At 37.4% G+C, this 12,564-nt stretch overlaps 1 protein-coding gene across 1 annotated transcript; it reads left to right on the forward strand.

The window, feature by feature from the left end:
* The first annotated feature begins 339 nt into the window (after window positions 1–339).
* On the forward strand, window positions 340–2,728 carry LOC124131120 (sodium- and chloride-dependent glycine transporter 1-like). The gene is made up of 4 exons (XM_048391831.1): window positions 340–433; window positions 780–880; window positions 1,983–2,153; window positions 2,498–2,728. Exons 1-4 carry the CDS (start codon window positions 340–342, stop codon window positions 2,603–2,605), a joined length of 474 nt encoding a protein of 157 aa, XP_048247788.1. The 3' UTR covers window positions 2,606–2,728.
* Window positions 2,729–12,564: the final 9,836 nt, after the last annotated feature.

Here is a 12,564-nt window from a genome sequence, read left to right on the forward strand (position 1 = left end):
TCAACCAACTTCACCTTTGGTCTCAACTACATTACACAGGTGACAGTCGTTTTGCAACATAGGCGCAGCTTGTATTTCTTAATCGTGGCTTATATAATTAGGCTGGCGAACTAGCATTTCCACGTTTCTTGTCAACTTCATGAAAACGTGAATGCAATTAGAATGCATCAAGGCAGGGGCGCTTTGGTTGACATTAAAGATGACAACATTCTACCACTGTCCTCGATGTCTAAAGGCGACTACTTTCGTGTGAAAAACGTACATTAAACATTTAAAAAAACTCCCATTGAGAATGTTTTCAGTTTGCCAAACATCTCATATTATGACTTCTAGGGCGGGATGTACGTGTTGACCCTCGTGGACTGGTTCGCCTACTTCCCGTCGAATGTCCTCTTCTCTACACTTGAATGTATCGTGGTTGGATGGTGCTATGGTAAACATTTGATACTACAGATGCATCACTTATACAATGCACTCTCAGCCATTTGCTTCGTTTGCTAGTGTAACACACAGCAAGTCCAAATATTTGCTATGCAATTGTTTCACCCAGAAAATATAGCATCATTGTTTAGAGCCATTGATGCACGAATGAAAAATGAAGAAATATAACTAACATTGTCAAATTGTTTCTTTTTTCTGTGCAGATTCAGTAAAGATATTTCGCAGAAAGTACTTGTGGCATGGATGTGTTTCAGTCAGTATGTTTGTACATTGGTGTAACTTGACTTCATTGTGATATTCTGCATATCAATAAATCACTGCAACCCATTCCATTTCAGGTACGGACAGACTACAACGCGACATCAAGGCGATGTGGGGGAAGGCTATACCGCGGATTATGATGATAGCCATCAAATGTGTGTGTCCGATGTTGTTGGTGGTACGTGATTAACCATATTTGTAAAAGTATAGAACCCACGGTCTTATGATTTACCTGTTCCACACATAAACCACAGTAGTTGACATGTTTCATTCATCTTTAGGATATATTATCATGACCGACAAGACGCAGGAACTTAAAGCTTAGCAGAGTGTGAATGAATTAGTGGCAGGCACAAATATGGCTAAACACTCAAACATGAAAGGTATTTCAGTTGGTAGTCGTATTATGGCATGGCTGTGTAGTGTGGGGGTAAACGCCTAATTTGTGTAGACGTTCACCATGAGACAGGGCATCGTGCTGATAAACCTGGAATCATATTCCAATAAGATGCAGCGGAACTACAGCAAGACAAATATAAACACTACAAAATGGAGGACATGTTTCTTCAAACATGAGTTGGGAACCCACTGAGCCAAACCTGAAAAATATGTTTGTCTCAACTTTAGCTAATGAATTTGGCCAAGTAAAAATGTTTGGCTTTTTGAGAATGTAAACTACATTGGAAATGACATATGGCCGAAAGATTGACTAGCAACTGTTTATTTTTATCTAACTTACATGTACTATATAATGCCAAGCGTCTATAAGGAAAAGCTATCACAGATGCCCTCTTCCATCAAAACACGTCAACATTCTGGCAATTGTTTGAGTTTGTGGTATTTACTTCAAAACGTGACTCGTGGCGAGTGAGTGAGTGAGTGAGTATGGTTTTACGCCGCTTCTAGCAATATTCCAGCAATATCACGGCGGGGGACACCAGAAATGGGCTTCACACATTGTACCCATGTCGGGAATCGAACCCGGGTCTTCGGCGTGACGAGCGAACGCTTTAACCACTAGGCAACCCCACCGCTCTGTGTGTCAAATAATTGTTATAACCTTCAGCATAAAAGCGTAATTCATAAATAAACGAAACAGCTACAAGGTCACAGTCTTACTTAATATTCATGATTTCTATTGTTTCATGTTCATCACAACCATTGGGACTCAGAGAATATAGCTGGAATATTGCCGAGTGCGGCGTTAAACCACAAACAAACAAAAAATCTCATAGATTCAGTTCTTCATTTTTATCTTACCATGCCATTCTCTACAACAGTGTGTGTTCTGCTACTCCCTGTATTCCTACCGCCCTCCCAAGTATGGAGACTATGACTACCCTCCATGGGCCACAGGAATCGGATGGATGGTGTCTCTGGCTTCAATCCTGCCCTTTCCGGCTGTCTTTGTGTGGAGAGTATGGCGGTCACATGGAAATACCGTTAAAGAGGTTGCTGCTCAGCTAAATCTCTTTATCCTTTAAGAACGTCTTTTAGTTTCGCATCAGCGTTCTCTTTATGTCGAGCAATATTTCAGAGTTCCAGCTTTTGGTGTCTGAATTTCACAACTTTTGAGGTACAATTGGACCTGCTCTTTCTACGAAGATTACAAAGAAGGTCATACGACTCTTCCTCAAACCTTGCTTGCTCAGAGTTAATTCAAGGCCTCAGTAAATGTTTTTAAAATGTTTTTTAGTGGACGTTTATGTAAATGACATTTCCAAGTATGACGCATCAGATCCAAATGTATTATGTTCAAAGTGTTACTCAATGGCGCCCTGAATATATGTTTCAGAAATTCCTGACATCGATGGAACCAAACAAGAAATGGCGTGAAGCATCTGGTCGTGGCACACAGGAGGACATTGCTTATCCAATGACTAATGTGGAGGAGCTAGCCTAAGAGGATTCAGTGTTAGATAACTTGGGTCAGAGCACGCGTTTTTTTTATTGAAAGGTATTTAATCACAAGCAAAAGGATTAGGCACAAGTTTTCACAACACAGGTTGCCCTCTCCTAAAATATACTGAACAACTAAAGTTCCTGTGACATTGAATAAGATTTAATGCAAAGTTATGTTTTTTACCAAATCTGAAACAATTTCGGTTTGCAACAGAGAAAAGACTTCTGTAAGTGTTCAAATGGTTTAATTTGCCATACTGACTTCCGAAAATGCGTGATTTCATTAAAAAAAACCCATGAACATGCCAAAATGTCAATTTACAAATCAATAGCGTGCGTGTCCACCTCTGGTTGCGATGCAAGCAACCCATCTTCGTCTCATGGAATGGAAAAGGCGTCGCACAAAGTCCTGTGGGATATCTGCCGATATCTGCTGGAGCATGTTTCGAAGTTCCTGGAGTGTCTGTGGAACACGTGGTTGACGTCGAAGGCGCCGATCCATCTCATCCCACATGTGCTCGAATGGTGAGAGATCAGGGTGAGCGAGCCAGCTAGGGGATGACATTCACGTTGTTTTCACGTCGAGCAATATGAGGCCGGGCGTTGTCATGTTGAAAGGTAATACCTGGGCCATGACGACGCAAAAACGGTACAAGAACAGGGCCGATGATCCCGACGATGTCCAATGAGATTTACCTCTACCACTATCAAACGGGTCCTCTGTCTTGCTGTAATCCCACCCCTTACCATAATGCTGCCGCCCCCGAACCGACATTCTTCCATGACACAATGATTGTCGTAACGTTCACCTCGACGTCGGTACACTAGAATTCGTCCATCGCTGTGGCTGAGGTGAAAACGAGACTCGTTAGTGAATAGAACTTGTCCCCACTGCATGGCCGTCCAGCGCATACGCTGTCTGCACCACTGTAGACGTGCTTGACGCTGGTTTCCTGTCAAAATGGGACATCTGGCGGGTCTTCCGGCGACAATCCCTGCACATCTTACGTACGGTTTGTGAAGATATTCGTCAAAGGCCAGGGATGCTTCTTGCAGTCACAGTTGCTGGCTGGACTCGATTTCGTAGGTGTGTTGTTTAGGGCTGAAACGATATCCCGGGACACCGATGCATCGCGATTCACTCCATACGATACGGTGTGCGATATGTGAGGTGCTGTATCTCGATTTTTCACATACGTTTTTTCAAAGACGTATATACGTACGTCTTTTTTTTGTAAATAAACTTTTATCACAGATACGTTTTAAATGTGTTTTAACTCTTTCAACACCGCAGGCCGGTAAACCGGCCAAGAAGCATTAAACACGTCAAAATAGTATATATTTTTATGGACCTACCTGTCATACCATTCATTTATTAAATCTATCACATCTCACAATGTCTGAAATACGTATTCTATTTCAATTTATCAAAGTGAATCCTTTTTTTATCGATAGATTAGAAAGTTATTCACTATTTCCCGAAATGTTATTGAAAATATAATTCTCGGATGCACATTAAACATGTCAAAGAGCAAAACAAAGACGTCTCAAGCAAATCTTTAAATATATATACAAAGTGATAAATAAAATCAACAAAAATATATCTAAAAGTGGTCAAACTTACAGTATATATTTTGTGACTCATGAACATTCATCACTTTCATTTAATTTTTCATTTTAATAAACTAAGTTTAATTCATTTATCTCTTGTCTTCTCTTGTCACTATGTGTATCGTAGCGTATCGAGATACGTATCGAATCGTGATGTAAGTATCGAGATACATATCGTATCGTGACCTAGTTGTATCGTTGCAGCCCTAGTGTTGTTTGAATCCAGTTGTCTTGTCGATTATTGGTTACGCGTGGCCTGCCACTCCGAAGATGGTCTCTGACTGCATTCATATGTTGCCAACGTTACCATAAACACCAAATGGTGTTGGACAGGCGTGGCATTTCGTAATTTTGAATAACTGCGTAATTTTGTTGTTTTTCTGAGTGGTTGTCAGCACGATGCTAAACAATGCATATGGAATCCCATTAACGCACATGTTTTTATACCCATTCTTGGGTAGTGAAATGCATGGGGCTTGCATAAAAGTCAACTTTTGCATGGAATGCATGCTTTTCTGTAGCAGTTGCGTTTTTGTGACTTGATTCCATACATGTACTACAATATTGAAAACCAAACTTGTTTCCAAAATACACTAAAATATTGGTGTCACAGGAACTTTTGTTGTTGAGTATATTTACATGATTCACGGGTCAGGTATTCCAAGGAAAAAATGGTGTACAGCTTACGCCACGTGCGTTGTTTCAAAGCACTCCAGTTAATGCATGGCATTTAAATATAAGTATTAGTTCTGATGAAAACGATATTGACGCCATACTTACATGTAGGCAGACAAGAGGATGACGGAAAAATAAAGATTTGATGGTAATTATAGGAATAGGTATTTTTTACATGTCTTGTTATTTTCGTTTTACCAAACTGTGCGAGCTATTGAGATGTTATATTCTAAATAAATATATTACAATGAATCAATCGCTATTTCACAAATAAGACAATAGTAGTGTTGTTGTAAAATATAGTTTGTAAATTGTTTTAATATTAAAACATAAAGTTACAAAGATTTTAAATGTAAATAGTGTTGTCACGACTGATGAAGACAGCTGTCTTTAAGAATACAATTTTCAGTAATCTATGTTAGGATGATTACAGATGTTTGATATTTGGAGTTAACACACCTGTGAATGGGCGGGAAATGATTGTTTGGTGAAATTCTCAGTGTTTACAATTATTTTGTTTTTCTATTTTATTTTTCATTTTAATCTCTGTATGAATCAACATTATTATTGATTTAATATTTAGGCTGGGTCTTGTTACATTTTTGTCTGATTTTTAAATAACGAAATACTTTGGTTCTAGTGTTTTGTTTTGTCATTTGCAAGATGAAAAAAATTAATTGCCCTCAAGGTGATCTTGATATGGAATAGTCATTGTAATAGTCAGGCTCGGTCGAAAACGATCAAGACCTTCGGTTTTCGTCCACGTTCCCGCGATCCTTTGAAGTTTTAATAATTAAATATATGATTATTTATTATTACATACACGTCTTGTGTGTAAAAACTATGTATATCGACGTAATAGATCAATTAAATGTTTCATAGTAATATTTAACAGTTATAGTTAGCTCCAGTGATCGGCTCAAATAGTCCCGCCATCTACTGGTGCTTACGTCATCAAAAGTTGGGTAGTTTATTCCGGAATTGTTTCATGCTCTAAATCCACTAAAGTAAATATATTTATTCCAAAATACTTACGTAAACACCTTCCTGGACATGTTATTGAGTAGATTACATCAATCCTAGATAATGTCACGTCGTATATTTGGTGTTTAATCGCATTCTTCTCGCTCTAACTTTTGGCGTCTTCTGCTACATGTATTTCCGGAAGTGACGTCACCACGAATATAATCTCGTTCCAAATCAGTTGCAGAAATAACAGACTCAACGTAAGTTGTAGTTTTTGGTCCAGCGAGTTTTTAGAAATTTTATAATGATTCCATAGACTTGTTTACAGTTTTTTTAATAACAATTACCGTGCAGCATTATTGGCTCTGCCTTTGCGCATAGTAATTATTCTTTTTCGAGTAGATTAAATAGAATTTGTAGAAATTAATTATCTAGAATCTAACTGTCAAAACTGACAAGCGTTAAAAATAGAGTACATCCGTTTTAACAATATCTCTTGGAAACTGACGGTTGGGATGGGACTGAAAACATCCTGACAACCACGTTTTCCCCACCCCCAACCCGTTACAGTTTAATGGTGTCAGAAGTGGGATATGTCTTTTTGGATAAATGGAAATAACACGTCCCATTTTAATTCTGGAAACCCAAAAGTCCAGAAACTCTACGCTCTTTGCCCGGTCTCGGTTAAAGGTATTTACAAAATTAAACATGCCGTTTTCATGGGAACATACCAAGGAAGAAAAAATGAAAAAATTGTTTAAAAACTCAATATTTAGACTATGTCGCCCATGGGCCTGCCCATGGGCGAAGTGTGGCCCATGGGCCTGCCCATGGGCGAAGTCTGGCCCATGGGCAGGCCCATGGGCGAGAATATGTTCCTTTACTTAAAACTCATGTTTTTGTTTCGCAAATACATTTAATGTATTCATTCAAGTATCATGACACAAAATTTAACTCATTTTAACTTAATTCAACGATTTTATAGCGATATTGAAATATTTCGCCCATCGGCGAGAAAAAGGTTTGGCCCATGGGCGAGAATATGTTCCTTTACTTAAAACTCATGATTTTGTTTCGCAAATATATTAAATGTATTTATTGAAGTATCATGACACAAAATTTAACTCATTTTAACTTAATTCAACGATTTTATAGCGATATTGAAATATTTCGCCCATGGGCGAGAAAAAGGTTTGGCCCATGGGCGAAAATATGTTCCTTTACTTAAAACTCATGATTTTGTTTCGCAAATATATTAAATGTATTTATTGAAGTATCATGACACAAAATTTAACTCATTTTAACTTAATTCAACTATTTTATAGCGATATTGAAATATTTCGCCCATGGGCGAGAAAAAGGTTTGGCCCATGGGCGAGTATATGTTCCTTTACTTAAAACTCATGATTTTGTTTCGCAAATACATTAAATGTATTTATTGAAGTATCATGACACAAAATTTAACTCATTTTAACTTAATTCAACTATTTTATAGCGATATTGAAATATTTCGCCCATGGGCGAGAAAAAAGTTTGGCCCATGGGCGAGAATATGTTCCTTTACTTAAAACTCATGATTTTGTTTCGCAAATACATTAAATGTATTCATTCAAGTACCATGACACAAAATTTAACTCATTTTAACTTAATTCAACGATTTTATAGCGATATTGAAATATTTCGCCCATGGGCGAGAAAAAGGTTTTGCCCAAGGGCAAGTATATGTTCCTTTACTTAAAACTCATGTTTTTGTTTCGCAAATACATTAAATATATTCATTGAAGTATCATGACACAAAATTAAACTCATTTTAACTTAATTCAACGATTTTATAGCGATATTGAAATATTTCGCCCATGGGCGAGAAAAGGTTCGGCCCATGGGCAGGCCCATGGGCGAGAACATGTTCCTTTACTCAAAACTCATGTTTTTGTTTCGCAAATACATTAAATGTATTTATTCAAGTATCATGACACAAAATTTAACTAATTTTTACTTAATTCAACTATTTTACGGCGTTATTAAAATATTTCGCCCATGTTTTCGTCAGTCCCTTTCAAGCATCAACTAACTGTTTGCAAAGTATATTGTATCATGTGAAATATACTTGATATTATATCATTACATTACTATTTAAAAAGGGCATTTGGTTGGATGTTTCCTTTAGTTCTACAAATTTCACCTGTTTTACATATTGTAGCGATCTTTAATGAACCCGGCCTTACCTCTCAAAACGTTTTGACAGTTTATCATACGAATTCATGTGCGTGTACTCCAATTCATTGGAGTTATTTTCCACAACATTAAATTTTAGTTAGTTTCTATTTCATTTCCCATTTTATGTCCCGTTGATACATCACACTGGGCAATTACGTGACACTAGGTATGCAATATACAGGTACGCGTGCGCGTATTTTAATGAAAAAAACTATTCGTCTTTTATTGCATAACGTTTGGCTGAATATCTTACATTCTAACGAAATCTCAAAATAATTGTTTAATTACATGCGGTTTCGAACTGACCAGTGGGAATTATGTCTCAATGCGATTGAGGAAAACGTGAGTGAATATTGTGACACTAAAGCAACTTTTAACTGCATTGTCACTTTTGGTATGAAAATGGTAACAGTTCAGAAAAAACAAACAGCCTTCTTATGATAATTCTGATTAGTACGTTGTATCTAATTACAGTGTCGGCCTTATTTACAGGTGATTCTACAATACCTGCTCTCGGTCAATTACGATCTACCACACCACGCGTGAATAAACAGTTATGCAGGTGTTGCTGTGGGCAAATACCTAGCCTGAAAATGTTTATTTTTTTTAGGATACATGTTTTACAAATGTTCGTTGATATGTGGATATATTAAGCACAAAGACAAAAAAATGTTTATGAAAGATGAATTAGTGCCTTGATATATTCATCGAGATGTGTATCATCGTTTAATGGGGTCATTCAATAAACGTATGTTTGGAGGAGATATCAAAGGAGCCGCCCAATATACACAGTGTCGTCCGGTGAACTACCACCCCACCCTGTCCATTAGAGTTATGTAATCGGTACACAAATATATTTGATGCGGTGTCAGTGCGGAAGGAGTTTGAATTACGTCCGCCACTTGCCACAGAAATCCTCAAAGTATAGAAACAATAAACAAGGTCAATCCGTACTAATTACCTAGTGACGCACGTAACAACGACTGTCAATAGGGAAAATGGTGAAAACAAATTGAAATAGATTTTAATAAAACATTATTGTACTAAAAAACTCGTAAAAGCGGTGCCTGAAATTGTTTGACCGTGTTGTGTGTGTTGTAAACTGACGAATAGCAAGTAATTGTCATGCTGTACGCATGGTTCCATATACAAATTCAGTTATACAACCGGTATGAAACTGAGAACTGAGATACCAAGTACAACCTGCATTCACACACGGAAGCAATATACTTGTGTGTATGCCCTCTCCTCTAAAAAATGTATCACTAAAGTATTTGCATTGTAATAAATATAGTAATGATAAAACTCGGTAATTTGGTAGGTCTCCGACAGATATGATTTTCAGTTTTTTTACACCTTTGATTGATACGGATTACGTACCTGTAGTCTAGTCACTGTCTCTAATGTTATCTGCTTGTTAGAAATTTCAAATGTCTTGTTATAGCACTGTTCCTAAAATACGGCAGTTTCTTTTATCGGTTATAAATAGTTGATTCGTCTTGTCACGCAGTCATTTTTACTTGATCGAATGATTTCCACAAAAAATTACGGCAGAGAGTTTTGTATTTTATTATATTTTTAGAAGATTTTAGAAGATGCTTACATCACTGTATCTCAGAACGTAAAACTGATAACATTCAAACATGTAATTAGTACACAGTTAATTGTTACATATAATTTCCTGCATATTCCTTTTTGAACAAAAAGCCTACATGTATACTGATATCGGTGTCCACTGTTAAAAGGGTATCAGTGCAGTCAGCCATGGTAAATGGAGAGACAATAATAAGGTGATTAATTATAGTCTGTTGCAGAATATGCGGTATAAGTGTAGTCATTGATACATATACACATTACACATATACAGATGAAATACACGATATGATGCAGTGCAAGAACAAATTAAGATACGGTTTCTATTAAAAATAATTATACGATTTTGGATTTAATTAGCATGTTTAAATTTTCAGGCCAACACGGCTGAGATACAGCATCGGCATACTCAACTGCCGGTCGTAAGTTCATTGTTTGACTGAGCACACTCGTGTCGGGGTTCCGATATTTTCTTTTCTTTGTTGGCAGCCTGCCACCGGTCTGAATTTTGAGAAAGGTCTCAGCATGGGACTGTTAATTACTTCTTAATGATGTCTACAAGCTTACAAACTTGTAGATGTTTGGTGCGGTAAGGACCAAACTTTTTCAGCTCAGAGTGTTAGTGGTCCTGGAACCCATAGTGTCAAACAGGTTCTGCACAAAACGTCCATCAGATTCTACTGTTCAGCAACATTGTCACTGAATTTCAGAACTCTGGCATGATATAATAATCAAGGATTTCGAAGGTGAACGAGGGGAAAGGCAGACGCACGTGGATTTACCCTCAGGTTATTATTGTCTGGAGTTCACATTTTGGGGCATTTCATATACTAATTGAACAGAGTTCACCTGCACATGTCCACTTTAGTGATACAGACTGTAACCAAAAATGCAATGAGCCGTAGCTCTTAATCCCTTATAACAACGGTAACAACAACCCGGGTGAGGACACAGTAAGGTTAAACCGTGTCCAACAGACAATCTGAGGTGGCTATCTCCCATCAAGTCAGCTCTGTTTTTAAGCGCATAGTTATGTTTTTACATATTGAAATAAAAGGAATTTAAAAAATTATATTTAACAAACCTACACATTACCAAATACAAAACTTTATAACCCTTTCTAGACTTCGTTCCAATTAACCTGGATCATTCAACTCGCTCGCGAAGGTCGTATGCGACTTTAAAGTGAATACGTCTACAGTGTACAAGTAACTTTTAACTGTATCATATATACTCATGATAAGCAATTATTTTCGTTCCTAATTCGAATGAGCACATTCTGAGGCTAAATCTGCAAAATGACAGATAAAATATTTCTTTGTACAATGCAAACGATACAAACGTAGCGGCTGATAATAGAGACAATGATTTAATAATCTGCAATATATCAAGTGTTCTCGTTCAATCTATTGTCCATATTGAAGTGATTGTAAAGTTTCAAGGAGTACTAAAATGTTGTGGTATTATGAATGTATTTAGAATATGAATAGCGAAAAACAGTCACCATATCGGATGTACATGTAAAACTTGTCTTCCAACACCACGCTTGTGCCGAGGCCCATGGTCATAAAACTAATCGGTCCCATAAAAGGAGCAAATAGTTTCGCAGATACCTCTTGCTATGGTTCACTCCCAATTGTCAGACGACCTAATCATCAGTCAGACCAGTCAAGTGTGACCAGCGTACCTGCCTGGTTTTGGCTCCTAATTACTGAACTGCCCAATACTGTCATACTGTGGGCAGAGTAAGCGGCCTCGTTGAGTGATACAGACTAACCAAATTGTGTTTGTAAGTTGCGTTTAATCTGTGTCGGGTTGCAGTTGTTTTATTAGTCAAGACTAGGGGTAGTTTTTTCAATGAAACCTTTTAGCCGTTGAGTTTGTTTTGCATTCATTTCATTAAATACATTGTTAGGTAGAATAATAACACGTTATATGGATTAAACATCTCCCTAATCTGAGTATAATCTCACATGTACTCTAAGTACCGTACTATATTACTTTGCGGAGACACTGAGTATAATTTTTTAGTTGGCATTGTATGCTGTCTGATGACTTTACACAAATCCCTGCATTCAATAGACCCGTGAGGATCTCCAACAAACCATTCTTGGCGTAAAAGGGCGACAGCGCTTGTCGTAAGAAGCGACAACCGGGATCGGGTGGTCAGGCTCGCTGACTTGGTTGATGCATGTCATCGTATCCCAATTGCGTGGATCGATGCACATGATGTCAATCACTGGATTGTCTGGTCCAGACTCGATTATTTACAGACCGCCGTCATACAGCTGAAATATTGCTAAGTGTGGCGTTATACAACTAACAAACAAACAAAACACAAAAAGAGAAAGTGTATGAGTACTAAAACTTGCAATAGATATGCGTACCCTACGTACACACATGAGTCCCATTCGACAGTCTACAACACACGAATAACTGTCAAACAAGTTTGGGTACCCCTTCTGTTCAGGCAAGTTATTTAGTTCGATAATTTTGTATTAAAATCCTTTTCAATTTGTTTTAATCCTTTTTCCCTATTCCGTGCATCTTATTGCTCATGTTTCCAAGTATTGTAAAACACTTTAATGTTTCTCCTTCTTAATCTAACGTTATAACATTTCCGGTCATTGCCATCATCTAATACACAAGAGATGATACCAAGACATATTTTATTCGGTTTTTATGGTCTATGCGGTCTTACAATTGATTTTATTAGTCTTTAAATCTTATGTCTAGTAAATATTTTCACAAACAGGGCTGTTAACTGATATAAGGAATGTGACATCCAGTTGAGGACTGAATACGACGTACGTTAGTCTGGTAACGACATTTCTACAATTAATATTTTGAATAAGCCGTTAATACGCCAGTTGTGACAGGGATGATGGTATGGTAGAT

This window comes from Haliotis rufescens, unplaced genomic scaffold (genome assembly GCF_023055435.1).
Source record: "Haliotis rufescens isolate VD_foot unplaced genomic scaffold, xgHalRufe1.0.p SCAF_10, whole genome shotgun sequence".
Classification (NCBI taxonomy): Eukaryota; Metazoa; Mollusca; class Gastropoda; order Lepetellida; family Haliotidae; genus Haliotis; species Haliotis rufescens.

What these genes read in the sequence shown, in the direction of transcription:
- LOC124131120 (XM_048391831.1), top strand. Translation starts at nt 340, where the DNA reads ATGTACGTGTTGACCCTCGTGGACTGGTTCGCCTACTTCCCGTCGAAT. An exon ending in CGTGGTTGGATGGTGCTATG is followed by an intron (nt 434 to 779) that starts GTAAACATTTGA and finishes ATTCCATTTCAG; the next exon opens with GTACGGACAGACTACAACGC. An exon ending in TGTGTCCGATGTTGTTGGTG is followed by an intron (nt 881 to 1,982) that starts GTACGTGATTAA and finishes TCTCTACAACAG; the next exon opens with TGTGTGTTCTGCTACTCCCT.